Source organism: Letharia lupina (genome assembly GCF_014066315.1).
Source record: "Letharia lupina isolate WasteWater1 chromosome Unknown contig_16, whole genome shotgun sequence".
NCBI lineage: Eukaryota > Fungi > Ascomycota > Lecanoromycetes > Lecanorales > Parmeliaceae > Letharia > Letharia lupina.
Window position 1 is genome coordinate 862,953 of NW_023502985.1, and position 22,768 is coordinate 885,720.

The 22,768-nt window shown below is 32.3% G+C and overlaps 4 protein-coding genes across 4 annotated transcripts; 2 read left to right on the plus strand and 2 right to left on the minus strand.

Annotated features, from left to right (window-relative positions):
• Positions 1-175: 175 nt before the first annotated feature.
• Positions 176-3,146, plus strand: HO133_003077 (uncharacterized protein; the record flags this gene model as incomplete). The annotated part of the gene is made up of 2 exons (XM_037294001.1): positions 176-2,640; positions 2,696-3,146. 2 exons carry the CDS (start codon positions 176-178, stop codon positions 3,144-3,146), a joined length of 2,916 nt encoding a protein of 971 aa, XP_037150079.1.
• A 492-nt stretch (positions 3,147-3,638) lies between these two features.
• HO133_003078 (uncharacterized protein) lies at positions 3,639-5,043 on the minus strand (the record flags this gene model as incomplete). The annotated part of the gene is made up of 2 exons (XM_037294002.1): positions 3,639-4,031; positions 4,171-5,043. 2 exons carry the CDS (start codon positions 5,041-5,043, stop codon positions 3,639-3,641), a joined length of 1,266 nt encoding a protein of 421 aa, XP_037150080.1.
• A 1,940-nt stretch (positions 5,044-6,983) lies between these two features.
• On the minus strand, positions 6,984-8,835 carry HO133_003079 (uncharacterized protein; the record flags this gene model as incomplete). The annotated part of the gene is made up of 3 exons (XM_037294003.1): positions 6,984-7,066; positions 7,234-8,608; positions 8,656-8,835. The coding sequence occupies 3 exons, from the start codon at positions 8,833-8,835 to the stop codon at positions 6,984-6,986; spliced, it is 1,638 nt and encodes a 545-aa protein (XP_037150081.1).
• A 503-nt stretch (positions 8,836-9,338) lies between these two features.
• On the plus strand, positions 9,339-10,550 carry HO133_003080 (uncharacterized protein; the record flags this gene model as incomplete). Its single annotated transcript, XM_037294004.1, has 1 exon — positions 9,339-10,550. The coding sequence occupies one exon, from the start codon at positions 9,339-9,341 to the stop codon at positions 10,548-10,550; it is 1,212 nt and encodes a 403-aa protein (XP_037150082.1).
• Positions 10,551-22,768: the final 12,218 nt, after the last annotated feature.

Sequence of the window (22,768 nt, forward strand, 5' to 3'; positions counted from 1 at the left end):
GTATGTATCCCGTCGCGAAGATTAAGAAACGCCACAGCCGGTCCGGCGACCACTACCACGGTAGTGCGATCGGTAGCGCGATATCGGTCGCGTCTTTGGTATGTACGCGTTTTCCTCTTTCTTAACATATATTGTTTCAAGTACTCGTATTTCATTCCTTTGCCTTCGACGCGCAATGTCTCTAGTATCGTCACCCGTAACTTATCCACCAAGTTTGTCACCTCCACTCATACTGGAAAAGCGCAAAAGACAGCATGAGCTGGAAGTACCCTTGCAGGTAAAGAGGAAGGCTCTGAACGCGAAGGACGAAGGTCATGCGAGAGTGGAGTTCCGAACATTTGCATTGGATACCTCTGACACGGTGTCACCAAAAGCTCGGATAGTGGACAATGCACCCTCAAGGTCGCAGGGGCCCTTCGCCGACGACGACGACGATGACAATTACGATGATGAAGGAATGGCGAGTAATGTTAGCATGCTTGGGTCCTTTGAAAGTGGAACCCCAAGGACAACAGCTACGGCACCGGCTTTCAAGTCTACCCTAGCTAGACCAGATAACAGTCGGCAGCAACATTTGTCATGTCGAGCGCCTCAAGCCAAGACATCATCAGGTAAAACCTTCAAACTCCATTCGAAGCATACACATGCTCCCGTTCCATACGAACAGCTCGTTGCTGAGCGGTCTAATACTGCACCAAGGAAGGCAACAAAGAGCTATTATGGCGTCGACGTTCACAAGCTGCTCGATGAGGCGGCCAAGGATGCCAGGAATGAGAAACATAAGAACAGCGACGCTCCACGTCCATCGATAGAAGCGCCATTGCCCAGAAAGACCTCCAAGAAAGGTCGAACGATGCTGTGGACGGAGAAGTATCGCGCCAAAAAGTTCACAGATCTAGTCGGTGACGAACGTACGCATCGTGACGTTCTGCGATGGCTCAAAGGCTGGGATCCAATTGTCTTTCCCGGCACAAGCAGACTTAAGCCAAAGACCAAGTCGATGGAGACCGAAGCAGGGCCTCGACAGCAACGGAAGATACTTTTGCTTGCAGGACCTCCCGGTTTGGGTAAGACTACACTCGCACATGTTTGCGCAAGACAAGCTGGCTATGAGGTAGTGGAGATCAACGCCAGCGATGAGAGGAGTCGTGACGTCGTCAAAGGACGAATAAAAGACTGCGTTGGTACTGAGAACGTCAAAGGTATCAACACCAAGGATGCAGCAGGTACGACTCGCAAGGCTGGAAGACCGGTTTGTGTTATAGTTGACGAGGTCGATGGCGTGGTCAGTGGGAGTAGCGGTGGAGGTGAAGGTGGATTCATTAAGGCCTTGATCGATTTGGTTAACCTTGATCAGAAGAACTCGAACGTTCTCGGATCTACCTCAGCCAATTTGGTCAAATCGAAAAAGAAAGGCGACAGGTTTCGACTTTTGCGGCCGATGATCCTAATCTGTAACGACGTGTACCATTCCGCCCTACGGCATCTTCGTGCTTCCACGTTGGCAGAGATTATCCACATTAGGAGGCCACCGCTGGACAAGGTCGTAGTTAGACTCAAATCAGTGTTTGACAACGAGGGTGTCGCTTGTGACGTTGATGGCGTGCGAAGGCTTTGTGAGGCAACCTGGGGTGTCAGCGACAGAAGGGAGTCTCGGACGAATCCCAGTGGTACTGGTGAAGGTGACATGCGAGGCATACTGGTGGTCGGCGAATGGGTGGCGGCGAAGATGCGAGCATCTACCGGGAAAACGGCTCGACTGACGAAGAAGTGGGTAGAGGAGCATATGCTCGAAAATCTTTCGCATGAGGGAGACGGAGCTCGAGGATTGGGTCATGGCGGCGCAAAAGAGGTCGTCGAGCGGGTTTTCTTGGATGGCGCAGGGTTTCCCAAGGCTGCCTTTACAGCGCCAAATAGCATGTGCAGAGTACAGAACAGAGACTTTCTGGGAGTGTCAGAGCTTGCGAAACACACAGCTATAAGTCGACTGCGGGACGTTGTCGACACATGTGGCGAGAGCGACCGCATTGTCACCGACTGCTTTACTGCATACCCTTCGCGTTCTTTCCAAGACGATACTTTCCTTTCCAAGCCTAACGCTGCGCACGAGTGGCTGCATTTCCATGATCGGTTGTCTTCGAAGGTGTACGGGGGTCAGGAATGGGAGCTTGGACCATATCTTGCGCAATCGGTCCTTGGATTCCACCATCTGTTCGCTTCTCCAGCAAAGCATTCATGGGCCGACCAGAAACGTTGGGATGATGAGAATGAAGAGCTGCTTCCTTTCTCCGGTCCTCGAGCTGACTATCTGGCCTCTGAGGCCTTGAAGCAGAATAGGGCTGTCCTGCTCGGCCTTCAGTCTTCTTTATCGTCCCAATTGCTTCGCTCCTTCAGGTCTGCTGAGGACATCTCGACTGATCTCCTCCCAAATCTCATCAGGATGTTGACGCCCGATGTCAAGCCCATTGTTGTAGGCGGAAGTGGCGACCAGAGAGGTGCAGTAAGCGTTCGAAAGGAAGGAGAGCGAGAAATGATCCAACGTGCTGTTGGCGTTATGGGCGCTGTTGGCGTCACGCTTGAGCGAGCCAGAGTCGAGATGGGTCAAAGTGGCATCAGCAGCCACATCTATCGCATGGAGCCGTAAGCTAGCCAGTGCTGTGGCTCGGATAAGACTTACACTGACGCGTCTCTATAGGCCTCTAGACAACTTGGCGGCTTTTGAAACTGCCTGTCAAAATGGTTCAACGACAGCTCCAGCGAGATACGCGATCCGCCAAGCTCTCGACCAGGAGTATCAGAAGTACCTCCTCCGTCAGCGTGCTGATGCTCGTCAAGCTAGATATAGAGCTGGAGGTGGCCTTAGTTCTGAGGCAGATTTCGGAGCCGAGGACAGAGAAAATGCGAGAACTGAGGAAGGAGTAAAGCCGAAGCCGGTAGCGGTCAAGCGTGACTTTTTTGGGAGGATCATCAATGTAGTTCTACCCGCGGCAAGAGGCCAACCAAGCCAGGGTGAGTGTGAAGAATCGCAGAATTCAAAATCAGATGAGAACGAGAAGGAGAGGAAGGTGTGGGTAAGCTTTCATGAGGGTTTCTCGAATGCGGTCAGGAAACCAATTACGCTCAAGGAGCTAATGCGAGGGTTTTGAACCAATCTCTAACCACGGGCAGGAACAAGCGAGATTCTAATTGAAATTCTTGCATTTGTTGCATTGACTAAGATGTAGGGAACTGAAACCCACGTCTTGCCCTGTGGAGATTCACCATAGAGAATAATCATTGACACCGTTAACATTGTGCAATTGTGCTGGCTGCTAAAGACACTGAAAGTAGAATCTTGGCGGATATCACCACAGCCAATAGCCGTTCGCAATCAAGAAATCTATCCATACCTATTCATTGTCAGTCTCCAGCCCCTGAGATGGAGATAATACTGGGAAGATTCACCATACTCTTATCGCTAGTCGGAACCTATCAAGCGTATGTATGAGACGACCAGCTATGATTTTAACACCCACTCACGTCTGTCCAATGTCATTCCTTGGAACCTTAGAAGAGAGATACCTTCAAAAGACTTATTAGGAAGCTATTTATTCTATTAAGGATAGGAACAGGATAGCAAGGGGAGTGTACCATGTGAATCAGAGGTAGGCGAAGCGATTGGCGCAGTCGACTGGATCATGAACACGGCCAGACGTGTCCTCGAGGCGCTTGCTCACTAGCACCCATGCGTTCTCCATGACGTACTTGTACGCTTCAACAAGCAGCCTATCCTCGTTGTCATCAAAGCCAGCAGGTACCGGTTGCGTGATGACCTTGAGGTTTGTTCCCGCCTGGAAATCAAGGGCACAGGGCTTGTAGACTTCGCCTTTTGCAGCGGCGATGAGTGTCGCGTTTCGCTTGTAGCGGCCATAGATTGCATTTCCTGTGAGGTTCGAAGGCTTGCCGTGGGAGGACCGAACGTTGTTGATGATCTCTGCGATTTCGTCGAATTGTTTGTTTTCTTGTCGCAGGCGATAAATTTCGTGGTTCTCCTAAAAGATTTTTCTAGTCAGCTCTTGCTAGTTCTAGCCGAGAACTAGAGCCATGGGAGATGTTTCTGGACTATGGAATCAGGTTTCACGGCTTCGGAAGACGCTTGAATGAGAAAATTTGCGATTGGGGAACTCCTACAGGATCCATGTCACCTTTCGCCTTCTTCTGTGCCCCACCAGCAGCGATACGGCTTGATGCCTCACTTAATGCTCTTTTCATCTGTGTGGCGTTTCCTCTGAGAGCAGAATCGCTATTTGACGGCCCAGTGAAATTGGTAGCAGTTGCGCTATCCGGAACAAGATTTGCGCCAGAGGTACGACCTGATGCCACCAGTGCTCCAGGAAACACACGCTTGTTTTGGGTCGTGGTTCCCCTAGTAGGGAATGGAATGGGAAACAAGCCTGTAGAGGTGGGAGAGGAAGCCGAGGAGTGGCTGACGCTGAGATCGTATGGGCCGGTAGCTGCTGGGCGTTTCAAAGCTGTATCCGTCAACTGGGGAATGAGAAGGCCTTCTTGGAGGGCGTTGATGACCATAAGGTCGCCGTTCATGATTCCAAATCTGGATTCAGAGTGGGTCTCATTCTCGTATGAATTGACTTGCATACAATTGGCATTCATAGCTTCGAAGCGAGATTCGCTGCTCTTATACAGGGCAGTAACTCCAAGGCCAGGATTGGCTTGGAGGGAGGGGGCATGCATGGAGTCAGTACTAGAGTCGGTGCTCTGAGACAAAGATCCGAATCCATCATAGAGAGCGGCATCCCGGTGGTGGTCCCAAATCAATCTACTCGTGCCCAGAGTGGATTGTGTATATTTCGATGTACTAACGGTAGAATATTCATCGTTGTGAGGTGAGGTTGCTGCTAAGTTGGCAGACATAGTAAGATTGGCAAGGAACTCGTCGATTTCTCTCTTGATGTTGAAAATCAAGCTCACTGCACGCTGATCCATATCTAACGGGTTTGACTCTAGAAGAGCAAGGTCAGAGAGAAGCTCAATGAGGTCGGACATCTTGGTGTCTTGATCAGGTGTATCTTGGGACAAACCAGTCACGCGGTAGTAAAATGTGAACGGTAGAATATGTGTTGACGTGAACAGTAAGATATTTTTTCAGATGGATGAGTTTACGTCTGGACCGCCCTGATGAACTTACAGGTTTGTCCGGTTTGTTCACTCGCCTTAGCGAGATGAATTGTAAACCCGCGAAAGCAATATGAGTTGAAGCAAGGAAAGCGACGATGTTGTTGAATGTATTGCTAAGGAGTCCATTTGGGAGAGCGCGAACAAAACGCGGACAATATGCACTAGTGGCGAATTCTGTTGTTTATGTTTTGCCAATTCGTCACCAACATCTAGTTCACTGCAAGTCACATCGTGCACCAATGTTCCGGCCTATCTTGGCCTCCTGGTCATTTTATATAAGCTCTTCTTAGGAAACTTCAGTACGAAGAAGATATCAAGTAGTCATGTTTGTCTATTAATCTGCGGGCTTTGATGCTAGCAGTATTTCATGATCAGTCAGGATTATGCTGTGTAAAGAAAGCGAGGCAGAAAAATTCGACATGCCAATACAATCATTATCAAAGGTTTTTCAAATTCGATAGCAGGGGTAGATGCGCAAGCATTAGAGAAGTAGCAGATGTCGCGACGAATGTGTAGCCTTTTCGAAGTTGAGCAGCTAGCTAAGATTGCATGAGCTGATTTAGATCGGTCAAGAACAATATCTTGAGATCTCGAATAGTATTCAACCGCAAAGCATTCATAGACACCTCACAGAGAAAGCAGTCCATGTAGTAATGACTGATTTAGAGAATGTTGTCAAAGGTCGATGGAGAAGCGGCGCTCCCGGCGGCAAATCAGTGTAACCTGATCTTGGGACCTTTCCCCATGCGCTGTTCTTGGCCGCCCATAGCGGGGTCGTAGTGGTGTTAGAGTACTTACTCCCTCCCTTAGCATACTTACTCTACACGACTCCCTCCCTGTCTTCTTTCTCTTTACTCCCTACTGTCCAGCTACGCAGCATGCCCAGCTTATTCTACATACTGCTCTCGCCAGTCCTTTTGTTCATTTCAATTCCTCTCTCATTATTCGCTGCTCTTACAACCACGCTAGCCTTTTCTACTTTATTCTTTCGTGCTCTTCTTGTATATGCAGAGCTCGGGGCCGTGTTAATACAGAATAAATTTGCCAGTCAACATGCAAATGAAAAGACTATGGTGCCCACAAGCGTGACTCCAGCTGTTGCAGAGGGAAAACAGCCGCGGCACAAGAGCAGAAGAAGCAGTGCAGGTAGCGGATCCCATGGTGGATCTACAACCCCTAGACTTCCGGATACCGGTTTTGGCATCTACAGCGGTGGTGGGGTAGTACGCGACTTTGAAGGGGTGGGGGGGTGGAGAGTCCCAGGCACAGCTGATGAAGATGCCATATGGACGTCTCTGAATTCTCGACTCGAATTGCCTGCAATGGTCGATGGCCGCCGGCGCAATCATCACCGCTCAAGAACTTCCGGTAGCCTCACAACCGTGTCTTTACCTCTCAATTCGCCCGTGCGATCTCGCGCGAGGACCCCCACAAGCGTTCGAGTAGGAGGGAGTACCAGTCCCGAAGAGTATTTTGCCAACCGTGCACCCTCCAAATCGACGACCGCTTTGGATGCAGCCAACATCTGAAGAGCTCTTCTGTAACATAAACCCTTGGGTTCTTCTTCTGGGTCTTCTCAAGGGTCAACTGGCACGTAAATTGACCAATAAGATGTTTGTGCCTAACGTCTACTAAGAACATCAACCATCCGTACAGCGCTATGCGTAAGATCCAGGTCTACCGAGACGCCTTTCTGCGTTTCTACAGTACACACCAGGATACCCGTCTATTGTTGTACAGCGACGCCCGCAGACCGAATGCCCGGACCATCTCATGGGACGGACCGAAGTCCTCCGCTTCCAAAAGCACTACGCCTGCCTTTCGTGACGTGAAACTTCCTCCATTTCTTCTCGCATGACATGGTTAAATTCAGAAAAGCCGTCCAGATATACTGCGCCGGCAACTCTGAAGTCAGCGTCTGCTTTCTAACGCACCGAATTAAGTCAAGTCTGGAGAACGTAGGGGGAAAGAGGAGACATCCCATATCTACTCCCCCAACATGTCTTGGGGTGCAAGTTTCGGTATCGACAACAAAGGACTGCTCGGAAGTTTACGTACCATGGTGACCGGCTTTTTTGATGATCAGAACCTTGGCTGAGCCATTGTCAACCTCCTTCTCAGCGGCAGAGGCTGTCTTCCAAATTAACGCCTTCTCCTCCTCCATCTTCTGCTCAGCGGCGTAGCCACCAGCTATATCCATCCAATCATTCTCTCCGTACATAAGAACGACAGGAATGCCATTCTCTCGCTTTCGCACCGCCGACTCAACACTGGAAGTCGTCGATCCATCCGGTTGTAGGTATTGCCGGCCGACGCCTTGAATACGCCGTATAAGGGGACTCCGGGCAAATGCGCCCGGTGCCAATATGTACGCCAGGGCAAACTCCCCACTACCTCGCTGCTTGAATAGTGAGTACGCGTAATTGTGGAGAGCCTGAGCTTCTTCTGTTGCCAAGTGAGAGAATCGTCGAGATGTCCAGCCTGAGACGAAGCGGGGACCCAACGGGCCGGACCAGCGAACCAAGCTGAACGGAGAGATGTTCGCGTCCCACAGGTAGGTCAGCCATTTGGGCAGTGGCTTCCTTGGAGCAGTAGGTAGCGTTTTGTCTACAGTCTTGCTGGTCTCCTGTCCTTTCGATCCGGCATTTAGAAAGTTGTTCTTGTCTCCTTGCTTCGCGGATTCTAGTATCTTGGGGTTTGAGCTGCTCTTCACACCTTCTTCTTGATCTTGGCTGAACTCATTGGTTAGGGTGGAGTCTGTGGGTTCCGGCATTTCAGCATTTACGGCGTACGGATCCTCAGGTATCCCGACGGGGGAAGCCAGAATCAATTTGTTCAGATGTCCAGGGTATTTCAACGCATAAGCAACGGACATGTAACCACCTAGAGAGTGACCGACGAGAGTGAACCGATCGATCTTTCTTTGCACCCGCCATTCCTCTAGAGCATCGATAAACCAGTTTTCTGCTTCGGTGATGCACTTTTGCCGATCTTTGGAGTGAAGTTTGAACGGTGGTCTACTACTTCGACCCATTCCCAGGAGATCAAGGGCATACACTTTCCACCCTTCGACTCGACTTAGTCCTTCGAAATTCTTATAAAAGAAGCCAAGTCCTGCACCATAGCCATGAAGGATGACCAAATTCTGGTCAATGTCTTCGCCTATGCGTTCCACCGAGAACTCGTTGAGGGCTCGATTATTGCCGCTTAATTTCACCAAATTTGAATGCCATTGCCGGGGTCCGTATGGATCGCTATTGGAATGCGTCTGGACAGCCGAGGCCTTGTCGACGCTATTATCTGAGAAGGATGCTGTTGATGGGGTTTCGGAGGGTAGCATTTTCCCCGTTTGTGTGTGGGTCGGAGGTTGCTTGAGGTACGGAATGTATGACAGAACAGTATGTTCGGCTTTGGCAGCTGGTATATTTGCCCACTACGCTAAATCAGCACAATGCACCTTCTTCCCTGAAGATTACCAACCCATTGACTGAAACCTTCCTTGTAGCCTAATGTAAAGTACCCACCCGTCCTTCCCGTCCTTGCTGTCCTGTTTGTCCCCGTGGATGTGTTGCTTGCTTTTTCACGTTGGGAGTCCAGGGGACTGTGGTGAGGGCTTGCTCGTGATTCATCGTCGCCGCCATTAGCGGTGGCGGTAGACATGATCGCGGTGTGTTGCGAGCCCCCTAGCTGCACGGAAGTTTTAAACCGAGTCACACAACGTGGGCTGCAGAGGACAATTGTCGGCAAGTAGAAGGGCAGCAGGACACGCTTATTGGACGGCGGCCTCGCGCTGAGGTTGATAGAAAGAAGATTCAGTGAAGACAGCTTGATAGAATCCCCTTGTCTCCAGTGAATTCTCGCTTGAATCTCGACAATGAAATGTGTAATACAAGGGAATTTTTAATACTGAAGGTAGGATGGCAATGCAAGCATTGTCTCGTACTCGTAACAGGTAGCAGCTAAACGTTTTAAGGCCGACGGGACGAAGCATCAACAGGCCAACAACGAAATACCCATGTGATTTTTGTTTTCGCACCCTGGCCGATTCGCAATGACTTTGGACTGGTCATGATGAGCAGAGTGGTCTCGGTTGGCGAACTGTTGCTGCCCTTCAAGTGGTGGGAGGAGCTGAAGCAAGGAGTTTAATGATCTTCTAGGGGATCATGTCCGGCTCCAAGCTTGACCAAATTGTCAAAGGCGCTCCTCCACCAGGCACTTCAGTCCCTTCCGTCGTCTCTAGATCATCTTCACCAGCTCCATTAGCAGAGAAAGCGGAGTTGGGAGATCCAACATCATCCCCTCCTTTGGTAACTTCGGACCCACTCGCGACGCTTCCTTCTTCACCTCCGCAAATATACCTCAATCTTCTCATCGTTGAAGCTTCCCTCCGTTCTCAATATTTAACCCTGCGCGCTCGTAGGAGGCAGAATACATTCTTCTTGCTCCTGCTTGTTATCTGGATCACTGGCTTTTCATATCTCTTGTTCCTGCGTCCACGCGAGGATGGAAGCGGAGTGGGTGGCTCCGTCTACTGGGTGGTCGAAATGGGAGAGAAGGTTGCATTGATGGGAGGGGTAGTTACTGGAGTTCTAATATGGGGGACGGGCCAATGGGATCGGGGGGTGAGATGGCCACGGCGCTGGGTAGGCATTACAAATCGAGGCTTGAGGAGTATGAATGCAAAAATCGTTGTTATCAAAGGGCCTTGGTGGAAGGAGATGTTGGGCCATCTTTCCTTTCTCTTTCCCTATTCCTCTTTTTTCCCCACTCAAGGATCTTCCTATCATTACATAGATCACGTTACCGAGAAACACGGCTCAGGTGGTATCCGGCCCATGTTTGAAGAGGAAGGGGGTGCACCGCGAGAGGAGGATCTTTCGCCTGGAGGTGACTACATCAAACTTCTATTGTTGCCTAAGCCTTTTTCTCCGGACTTTCGTGAGAATTGGGAATTATATCGTCTGGAGTACTGGGAGAAGGAAAATGAGAGACGAGCACACCTGCGACACCTGGTGCAAAGAAGTGAAAGAGAGCTGGCACAAAGGCATGGCGGGTGGGTCTGGTGGGTGGGAGGGCGAGGACGGAAAAGGGTGCAGAACACTAGTGGAAAGGGTGATATCGAGAAAATCCATCATAAGCACCCACTCGAAAAAGAAGGGAAAAGGCACTCTCTCATAAGGTCGGACTCACATTCTCGAAACACTTCTCGCAGCAGTACTCCATCGAACGTTGAAGGGGAGGAGCGGCCTACTCGGACACGGCGAGGCAGCACCACTATGAGTGCCAGTGAACGGAGAAGAAAGGCAACCAGATCTTCTACATCCGCAGAAAATAGCCACCTCTCCAAGCTTACCGCGGTCAGTCGCCCAGCTTAGTCCGCACGTTTGTATACCAGCGAAAAGCTTAAATTCCTTTTCCGACACGCTTCTCAAGATCCTTACAGAGATGAAGAAGACAATTCTCGGCGCTGGCTCCTGATATGTCCTTTTCGACTTAAGGGAAGGCCTTTGTTGACTCGGTCGACTTTTCGCTACTGTGACTGCTGTAGTTGACCTACCACTGCAGACTAACGCAGACTGGGTCGGCGTCCTTTATCGCATGACATGGTTTCGTACAAGAAGAGCGCAAACAATGTAGGTAAAAACTGGTGAACCATCACCACTCTCTGAGAATTGGATTTTGAATGTCGAACAAGATACACACGGTGTAACATACGTGTCTCGGTTCCTATTTGGATTGTTGGGGAGAGGGTGAAGGTTCCCCAAAATCTGTTTTCCTCTTGAGCGACTCGATACCTATAGGCATATGGCACCAGCCACTATGCGCGATGATAAACGCAATCGTAGGGCTGGGCAAAAGGAGCCATCGTGGGAGGTAGAACGATGGGATGCAAGGGCATAGATAATACTGTACAAGTTCATTCATTCGCAGCACAGCCAGGAACCTTCTACATGTTGACATTAGTAGGTGGAACACTTGAATGGTTAGATCTGATAGCATCAAGAATAAATATATCGCCAAGCCTCGGCAAACCTTTCTCGCCTCGATAACCCGTTTAATTTAATGCTCTTATATACTCTTATATAGTTTAATTAAATAAGTATAGAAAATACTCTCTATATGAAAAAAACTCTCTCTTCTCTATTTTTTTTAATTCGAGTAAATAAAAATATTTAAAATATCGAATAGTAAAAAAAAAGGGAATATATATATATATAATATTCTATCTATACTAGATAGAAATTCCATTTTTAATTTACGTAATTTTTTAAAAAAAAGGTTTATTTAATATCTATTAAATTTTAATTAATTTAAAATTAAAGAATTATATTATAAACTATTAATATATATCGATAAATTATAAACTCGTAAAAAATTTAATAGTCTATAAAGATCGCGTAAATTGCTATTTTAGAGAAAATATATAATTAAAGTATATTACGTAATTATATCGCTAATTAAATATTTATTATAACTTTTAATTAACTTTCTATTAGCTTTCTATTAATATTAAATTTTTTATAATATTAAATTATTTATAATTTAAAATAAATAGAGAATTAATATTATAGATTATATTTAAACTTAATAGAAGCTAGTAATTAATAGCTTAATATAACTTAATATACTAGATATATTTAAATAACTAGATCTTATAGTAAAAGAATTATCTTATTACTACTTAAGAAATATCTTTCTTAGAAATAAGATTTCTAAGAATCTTATAGAAATATAAGATAAGATACTTAGTTATTAACTATAAAGTTATTATAAAGAAAAGAGCGACTAAATATAAATACGCTAAGATATATTATATAATTATATTACGTAATCGCTAAGAGTTATATAACTCGAATTTTAATATTTTTCTTTATATATATTCTCTTATAGATAAAATCTAGTAAATACGAAGCTTAATATTAATAGAATTTAAAATTAAATAGATAAAATAAAATAATTTAATCGATTTTTATTAAATTATTAAAGTAAGATTAGCGTTAAATAATTAAAGTAAAATTTAAATTAAATAATTAGAGTAAGTTAATATCGAATAATAAGAGTAAAATTAATATCGAATAATTAAGATAAATTAGTATCGAATAGCTAGCGTAAAAATATATCTCTTATACTCTCTATACTCTTACTCTCTTTATATAAATAAAATTTAAAAATTTAAAATTTAAAGTTTATAATATTTAAAATAGAGTAAATAAAGTAAAAAGTCGAAATTTAAAAATAACTATATTAAATTATAACCCTTATTTAAATATAATCTAAATTTCACTTTTTATTAAAAAGCGGTTTTTTAAAAAATTTATTTCTAGACTATTTAATATATATTAAAAATTAATTAATTTAAAATTAAAGAATATTTATAAGAATAACTAAATAAAATAATTAAAAGAAATTCTTTTAGCTATATATTATCGACTATAAAATCTTTATAAAGATTATTTTAAATAATTAATTCTTAATAATAATAACTATAATAGTAATAATTTAAAAATATAATATTTAAGATATTAATAATAAATAAATATAAGCTTCTTAAAAAAGCTTTAGAAATTTAATAGTAATAATAATAATAGTATTAAAAAAATAGTTATTTTAATATAAATAGTAAGTTTATTAAATACTAAATCTAATATAGCGACTTAGTAAATAATTTAAATAAATTATCTATAATATAAAAATTAATAAAATAATTTTTCTAAAATAATTAATAATAAACGACTTTTTTAGATTTAGATATAAATATAATAAAATAGCTTTTCTATTAGATATTATTAAAATAAGATTATATTAAAATAATAATAAGATTAATAATTATTAAGAAGATAAGTAGATATAGCTTTTATCTTAAAGATATTTTAAAAAATAATAAATTTATTTAAATAAAGAGTCTTAATAAGTCTATTAGCTATTTATTTATTAATAAAAATATATTATATATTTATAATATTATAATTAATCTTTTTTTATATAAAATAGTAGATAATATTAATATACTTAATATAAGTATAAAATTAAGTATTTTTTATAAGAGTAATTACGCTTTAATTATTATCGAAAATAATAATAATTTTAAGATTTATATTATCGAGATAAAGAAATTAATTAAATAGATTTTTTAGTTAAATTACTTTTTTAATAATCTATATTTAATCGATATACTTTATTTTATAAATAAATAATATTATAATAATTTAACACTTAGATAATTAATTAATCGCGTTATTTTTTATATTAAAAAGATAATTAAATATAAATTTTTAAGTTATATTACTAGTTTAATTAGAATTAATATAATTAATAAATTCTTAAAAGAAGCCTTTATATATAAATTCGTAGTATATTATATCTCTTAAATATTAAAAAATTTAAAAAATTATATTTTAATACGCTAAAGTTAAATTAATTAAATAATAATTTATTAATAATATTATATAAATAATATCGAGATAAATATCGAATATAATATATATAAGAGATTTCATCGCGGATTAATAGTTTTTTTATAATTTTTTTAAAGTAATATAACTCTTTTCGATAAGAGTTAATTTATAACTAGTTTTAAAAAATATCGATATTAAAATAAAATTCTAATAATTAAAATAATTTAAAAATTAAGTAATATAAATCTTTTATCTTAAGCGAAGAATATTATTATAATAATTTTTTTTAATAATTATATTTAAGTAGTAGATATATAATCTTAAATTCGATATATAAAACTTTATATTAAAACTCTTCTTAATTCGCTAAATCTTAACTTTATTAAAATTAATAATTAGAATATTATCGATATAGAGCGCTATAATAATACTCTCTTTAGAGTTTATAAATATATTATTATTCAATTTAATAGAGAGAAAGCTTAATTTCTTTATATACTTTAAAAAATATTAATATTAAATTTAAGAAAATTATTTTAAATTATAAAGTATCTTATTTAGCTTATAAACTTTAATATTATTCTTATTAAAATTATTAAGTTAATATATATAAATCTCTCTTTTTATATTATTATATAAAAAAATAATTTTAATATTTATTTACTTTAGATTTTAATTTAAAATAATTATAAGTATAAAGATCGTTTTATAATTTATAAACTTTATTATTAATATAAAAATATTATAATAATTATAACTTTTCTATTATTTAAATTTTCGAATAATTTAATATATCTTATAATAAATAATTTTCTTATTAAGATCTTATTTTAAAATATAAATCTATCTATCTTTTAAAATATAAATCTTAAAAAACGTCTAAATAAGATATTAAGTATTATTATTTATAAGAAATTTATATTTATTCTTTATAAAAAGTTTTTAATTTATTTAAAATAATTAATTAAATATAATCTATTTATAAATAATAGATTTAAAGATATTCGATTTATTAATATAATTTATAAATAAAATAAATATTATAAAGATTTTTAAAAGAGAATTAAAAAATAAATTTTATAAATTCGAAATTATAAGATTTAAATAATTATATAATATTCTTTAAATAGTATTTAATTTATAATCTTCGTAAATAGCTTATATAACTTTAATAATAATAAATAATAAATTTAAATTTAAGAAAATTTCTTATATAAATAGCGTAAATCGAATTATTAATATAGATATAAATATAATATTTAATTAAATAATCTATATTAAAGATATTTAAATTAAAAACTTTTACGTAATTAATTAAATATATTATATTAAAAACTTTTATATAAATCTTTATAAAGACGTTAATTTATTAATTAATTAAAAAAAATTTAGCCTTAATTTTATAAATATTAAAGATTTTAAAATTATTAAAAATTTAATAACTATTCTAATTATAGATATAACGTTTTCTAATACTTCTTTAAATTTAATATCTTTTAAAATATTAATAATACGCTATCTATTTAATATCTCCTTTATAGCGAATATTAATATTATTAAATATTATTATTTATTCGAGAACTTATAAATCTTAATTTCTTCTTTTAAATTTATAATTAAAAATTATTTTTTTATAAAGTAAACGCTATTAATATAAATAATTATCTTTTTAATAAAATTATATAATCGAAAAATATACTTTTTTTTATATCTTAATAAATTATACTTTTCACTTTAATCTATAAGCTTCTTTTAAAATTATTTTATTATATAAATAATAAAATTAATTATATATAAGTAAAAAAGAATAAATTTTTATTAATAAAAGATTTTAAAAGAGATTACGATAATTCTAATATTAGATAATTATATCGTTAAATAATTAGCGATAATAATAATTTTAAATTAAAAAGATTTATTAAGATTAAAGTTTAAAAGAATAGAATATATCTTATATAATAAAATCTATTTAAAATATTTAATTATATTATTTATCTAAGAGTTATTAAATATAATAGATTTTTATTTAATATTTAATAGAGCGAGATAATTAAGAAAGATTTTAAATATATATTTATCTCTATTATTAAGATAAATATAAGAGATTTTATAATTATATAATTTAAAATAAGTTTTAAATTATAAAAATATAATAAAGATCTTACTCTTATAGCGAATATAGTAAACTTTAAAATAAAAGATAAAATTATTTTTAAATATTATAAAGTATTTATAATTATTAAAATTAGTAGAGAATAGAGACTTTATAAAATCGCTATAAATAAATTTATTTAATTATATATTAAGCGTAATAAAACTAATATAAAAGATAATCTTTTAATATTTTATAATATAATATTTATAAATATATTTATCTATAATATCTTTAATAAAATTTATATCTATTATTATAATAAGAAGTTTATTTAAATTCTATTAATTTAAATAGTTTATATAAGTATATTAGAGTTAATAAATTAGATTTAAAGAAATATTATATATCGCTAAAATACTATTTAAACTATTCTAGAGATTAAAAAAGAATAAATCTTAATTATAAATATTTATAAATTTTAGATTATCTTTAATTAGAGTATAGTTAATTTTATAAAAGCTAATTATAATATTAATATTTAAAAGTTTATTAATAAAAAAAAAGTTAATACTTATATTAAGTATATATAAGATATTAAATAAAATAATATTTATATATTTATTTTAAATAAAATTATTTAAACTAATAATATTATAATTAAAAAATTAAATTTAATTATTTTTAATATTATAAATAAAGCGAGAGTAAATCTTTTTATAAATAATAAATATTAAATAATTAATAAAGAAATAGTAAAAGTAATTAAAGTTTATTATTATATAAAAATATAGATTAATAAAGTTAATAATTATTAAATTATACTTTAAATTAAAATTAATAACTATTAAATTAATAATTTTATTATTATTAATTATATTAAAATTATTAAAATTATTAAAATTAAGATCTATATAATATATAATTAAATTTAATTTTTTTAGAAAAGTATAATTAATATTAAGATATTTATTCTTCTCTAGAGTAAAGGCGTTAAAAAGTATCTCTTTAATACGCTTACGCTTAATACTAAAGCTCTTCTTTATATTATTAAAATTAATTATAATAATTTAATATTTCTTCTTCTTTTTTTTATTTAATATAAATTTTTTAAATTTTAAATAAAAAAACTTAGTTTAATATTTAATAAGAGAATATTTAAATTTATATTTAATAACTTTATATAGAGAATAAGTTTTATAATTAATTTTTAAATTATCGACTTTATAATATCTAGCGAATTATTTATCTTTATTCTTATTATTATTATTATAAATAGTATATATAATAATATCGTTATCTTTAAATAATAGTAAATAAATCTCTTTATTTATAGCGATATAAATAATTTTATTAAATTTAATAATCTTATTATTATATAACTTATAAATCTAAATATAAATTATTATAAAGATATTAAAAAAGTTTTTAAATTTTATAAAAAAGAGTTAAATTAGAAAAGACTTTAATAAAGCGAGTAATTTATATAGACTAGCGATTTTAATAATAACTTTATAAAAATTCTTTTTATATTAATAAATATCTCTTTTAAAAATAAAAATAATATTAAATAATTAGTAAATTAACTTCGTATAAAACTTAAAACCTTTAAATTTATAATATTTAATAATAATATTTAATATTATTTAAAAAAATTTATTATTATAATTAATCTCGATAAGCTAGCGATTATTATACTTAAAATATTAAAAAATAATTATATAAATTTTAAACTTAATAATTTTAATAAAAAATAAAAGATTATTAAATATTAATTAGCTTTTAATATCTTATTTTTATTTAATATATTTTACGCTAAATTTTAGAATAGCGATAAAGATTAAAAAGAAATTACTCTTATTAAATTAAGATTAATTAAGAATATTAATTATAAAGCGCTATAATTAATTATTTAAATCTATTATTATTAGAAGATAATTTAAATTATAATATATAAAATATTAATAGAAAAAGCGATAATAGCGATAATAATAATAATTTAATTATTAATTTAAATAAGATAATAGAGTTAGAAAAAGATTTTAAGAGTAATTTTAAAATAAGTAAAATAGATTTTTTAATATAAAGATTAAATAGCTTAATATCGCTTATAGAGCTAAGAATATCTTTACTAACTTTAAATTTAAAGTTAATAAAGCTATTATTTAATAAAATAATAGAAATAGAATAAATACTCTAATTATTATTAGAGTTTTTAAAAATCTTATTAATATTAATTAACTATTATTTTTAAACTTTAAATTTTTATATAAAAAATAAGAAATATTTATATATAGAGCTATAATAGATATAAATAATATAATTAAAATAAAAGATACTTAATAATAAAAATAACTTATAAATAAAGACTAGTTTCTAATAGAATTATATAAAGTATAGTTATTATAGATATACGAACCTTCTAATATTCTTCTTATACTACTTATTTAAAAACTTAAATCTAAAATATTTATATCGCTAGTTATTATTATAAAATTTTAAAAATTATTTTAACTTTATAATTATAATAATAGAATATAAATAATCGCGAAAAAGAATTCGATAATAGAGTCTTAGCTCTCTTTTTTAAGAGACTTCTAAAAATCTAGAAGCTAATATTAATAAGATATTCTTATTATTTTAATTTTAATAAATATATAAATATATTAAGAAATAGTAGTACTAGCTTTAAAATATTTTAAATTATAATTAGATTATTAATATTAATATTTAATTATTTTTAATTAATAGTTATTAATTTAATAATTAATATATAATTTTAAAGTTAATATTAATATAAAATAACTTTATTTTTAATAGTATTAAATATCTTAACTTAGCGAAAATTAATAAAAATTAAAAAGTCTTAATAATATAATTTAATTATATAATAACGAGTAAAGGCCTATGAATTAAATTCATAATAATTTTTTTGATTAGGGCTATCGAGTAAATTTGGTGAGCGATCTTTGGTAAGCGATATTTGAGTGCCTTGCCTTTTAATAATCATAAGACTAAATTTAGAAACTCTTTTTTTATCTGAAAGCCCATATTTCGTTCTATAATTTAAAAAAGAAATCTCAAAATTTCAATAGAAAACAAAAAAGTTAATTCTAAAATCAAATAATGTGTATCTGATTAAGGCTGTCCGGCTGTCGAGCGAACTTTGGTGAGCGATATTTGAATTCCTTGCGCTTTAATAATTATAAGACTAAATTTTGGTTTTTTTTTTTATCTGAAAGCCCATATTTGATTCTACAATTTAAAAAAATAATCTCAAAAATTTAATAGAAAATAAAAAAGTTATTTATATATTAATAACGTATACCTATTTTTTTTATTAGGGAGGCGTAGAAGGGCGAGATTTTAATAATTACGGACGCTAATTTATTTACCCGCGATAATTTAGCCGATCTAATTAAAGAGCGTAGCGAATTTAAATTTATAATTAGCTATATATATAAATTTAAGATTTTTAAGCTTAACTCTATCTTATTCTATTATATATACTTACGCTCTTTAATTAGATCGGCTAAATTATCGCGGGTAAATAAATTAGCGTCCGCAATTATTAAAATCTCGCCCTTTTACGCCCTCCCTTATTAAAAAAATAGATATACATTATTAACATATAGAATAACTTCTTTATTTTCTATTAAATTTTTAAGATTTTTTTTCAAAATTATGGAACGAAATATGGGCTCTCAGATAAAAAAAGAATTTCTAATTTTAGTCTTATAATTATTAAAGCGCAAGGAATTCAAATATCGCCCACCAAAGTTCGCTCACCAAAGTTCGCTCGACAGCCGGACAGCCCTAATTAAAAAACAGATACACATTATTTGATTTTAGAATAACTTTTTAACTTTCTATTAAAATTTTGAGATTTCTTTTTTAAATTATAGAACGAAATATGTGCTTTCAGAAATTTTTTTTTTCTTAAATTTAGTCTTATAATTATTTAAGCGTAAGGAATTCAAATATCGCTCACCAAAGTTCGCTTACCAAAGATCGCTCACCTATTTACTCGATAGCCCTAATCAAAAAAAATGATTATGAATTTAATTCATAGGCCTTTACTCGTATATACTAATATAATTATATAATTAATATATTTAGCAAGTTCGATATTTTAATTAAAGATAATATATTTTAACTCGCTTAGAGTAAAGACGAAAATAACTTTTAGCCCCTTATATTATTAGTAAATTATACTTATTTAGACTTATAATTATTTTAAAAAAAGAAAATATCTTTATTAAGAAGATTAAAAGAATATCTTTATAGTTATTATTATCTTTATATAATAGACTTTAGATATTAAAATATAAATATTAAAAATTTAAGAGTAATCGTAATTATAAAGATAAATAGTATTTATAATATAATAATTATTAAGTAGAGCTTAAGTTTATAATTTATAAAAATATAAGATAAAATACTTAGTTATTAATTATAAAGTTATTATAAAGAAAAGAGCGACTAGATATAGATACGCTAAGGCGTATTATATAATTATATTACGTAACCGCTAAGAGTTATATAACTCGAATTTTAATAAATCTTATACTATTATAATAGTAATAGTAATTAGTATATATAAAAGAATAAGATAGAACTAAGCTTGAAAATCTTAAATTTATATATATAATTAATTATAAATTTAGAGTTACTACGCTCTTTAATTAGATTAACTAAGTTATCGCGAATAAATAAATTAATATCCGCAATTATTAAACGTTCGTAATTATTAAAAAAATAGATATACGTTATTAATATATAGAATAACTTTTTTATTTTCTATTAAGATTTTAAGATTTTTTTTTCAAATTATAGAATAAAATGTAGGCTTTTAATTAAAAAAAGAATTTTTAAATTTAGTCTTATAACTATTAAAGCGTAAGAAATTTAAATATCGTTTATTAAAGTTCGCTTACTAAAGATCGCTCGATAGTTAAATAGCTCTAATTAAAAAATAAATACATATTATTTAATTTTAAAATAACTTTTTTATTTTTTATTAAAATTTTTTAATTAAATTATAGAATAAAATATAAACTTTTGGAAAAAAAAGAATTTTTAAATTTAGTCTTATAATTATTAAAGCATAAGGAATTTAAATATCGCTCTCCAAAGTTCGCTTACTAAAGATCGCTCCTCGATAGCCCTAATTAAAAAAATGATTATGAATTTAATTCATAGGCCTTTACTCGTCAGTATATATAAAAGAATAAGGTAGGGCTGAGCTAGAAAACCTTGAATTTGTATGTACAGCCAATTATAAATTCAGGGTTACTACGCTCTTTGGTTAGATCGGCTGAGTCACCGCGGATAAACAAATTAGCGTCCGCAACCATTAAAATCTCTCACCCTACTTTTAACCCTTTAACAACTTTACTATTTTCTATTATTTTTTTGAGATTATTTTTTTAAATTATGGAGCGTAGATTGCGTATTTGGACGCTTTAAGAATTTCGAAATTTGGTCTTATAACTATTAAAAGGCAAGGCATTCAAATATCGCTCACCAAAGATCGCTAACCAAAGACCGCTCACCAAATTTACTCGACAGCCCTGATCAAAAAAAGGGTTATGAATTTAATTCATAGGCCTTTACTCGTATCTATATAATAGTAGTAGTTACTATTTAATAGCCTACTATTAGAAACTAATAGAGTCCTTTATTAATGTTAATAGAAATCGAGGATTCTTATACTTCTTAAAATAAAGAATTCTTATACTTCTTTAAATATAAGAACGAAGAATCTTTATACTTCTTTATTTTTCGTTATAACTATATAGTTATTAAGCTAGCTTTTTATAATATAATTATATCAATCTAATAATTATAAGATTTTATTATCTTTAATTATTAAGTAAGCTCTCTTATTAATAAAACTATATAAAAAAGATTATTTAATATCTTATTAAGAATACCTTTAGATTTATTAGATTAATATTATTATTATTAAGAGACTAATAAATATAATCTTATTTTTTATTATTTAATTCGCTTTTTTAATAAATTTAACTAGAAAATTAAGCTATTAATTATATTTATTATAGTTATAACTATATCTATCGATATTATAGCTTAATACGACTTAATACGACTTAATATACTATATCTTAATACCTTAGCTATAACTTTTCTTATTACTTTTATTATTAAAATATTATATTTATACTTATAACTTAATAATTAATAATTAAATTTTTTTTTTAAAGATAATATATTTAGTTATTATCTCGAATCGAGATTATTTTAATAGTAAACTAATTAATAAAATTTTTAAGAAATTTCGAAGTATATTAATCGCTTTCGCTTATATTTATTCTATTCTTTTAAATTTTATTATTTTTAAAATTATTTTTTATTAACTTCTAATTATAATTATATTAAATTAATTTTTTTAAAAAGATATATATTAATTTACTAATTCTTTAATTAAGCTAACTTCGAATATATAAATAATTAATAAAATTTTAATACTATTATTTTAACTATATAAATTTCTAAATATAAAATTATTTTAAAAAAAAATGAAATCTTATTAATCTCGTTAATATTTATATTATTAGATATCTTATTAAAAATAATTTTAAACTCTTTTAATTATATATAAATCGTTAATATTTTAATTAATCTATATTCTAAATAAAGAATTTAAAAGAATTTTAATTAATTTTATACTTCTTTAAATAAGATATTAATTAAATTTAGAATCTTCTAAAATTATCTCTATTTATAAAAATTGTTACGAGCGTATCCTATATCTTCCTTAATATATCATTCAGCCCTATGGTCTATTAGGGCCTAGCGTGTCTTGATAAAGACATCTATTACTATCTAATACCTTCTATCTATATAATTATTTAATATCTAGTTATCTTATTTAATATATCTATATTAATATTATATCTATATTAATTCTAATACTATAATTAGATTATCTTACTTATTATATTTAAATTAATAGACGAATTTAAGAAATCTATTAATAGAGGCTTTAATAAGATATTAAGTTAAGTTATCGTATTTCTAAATAAATTTATTATATAGATAATATATATAAAGAGTATCTATTAAGATAATATAATAATCT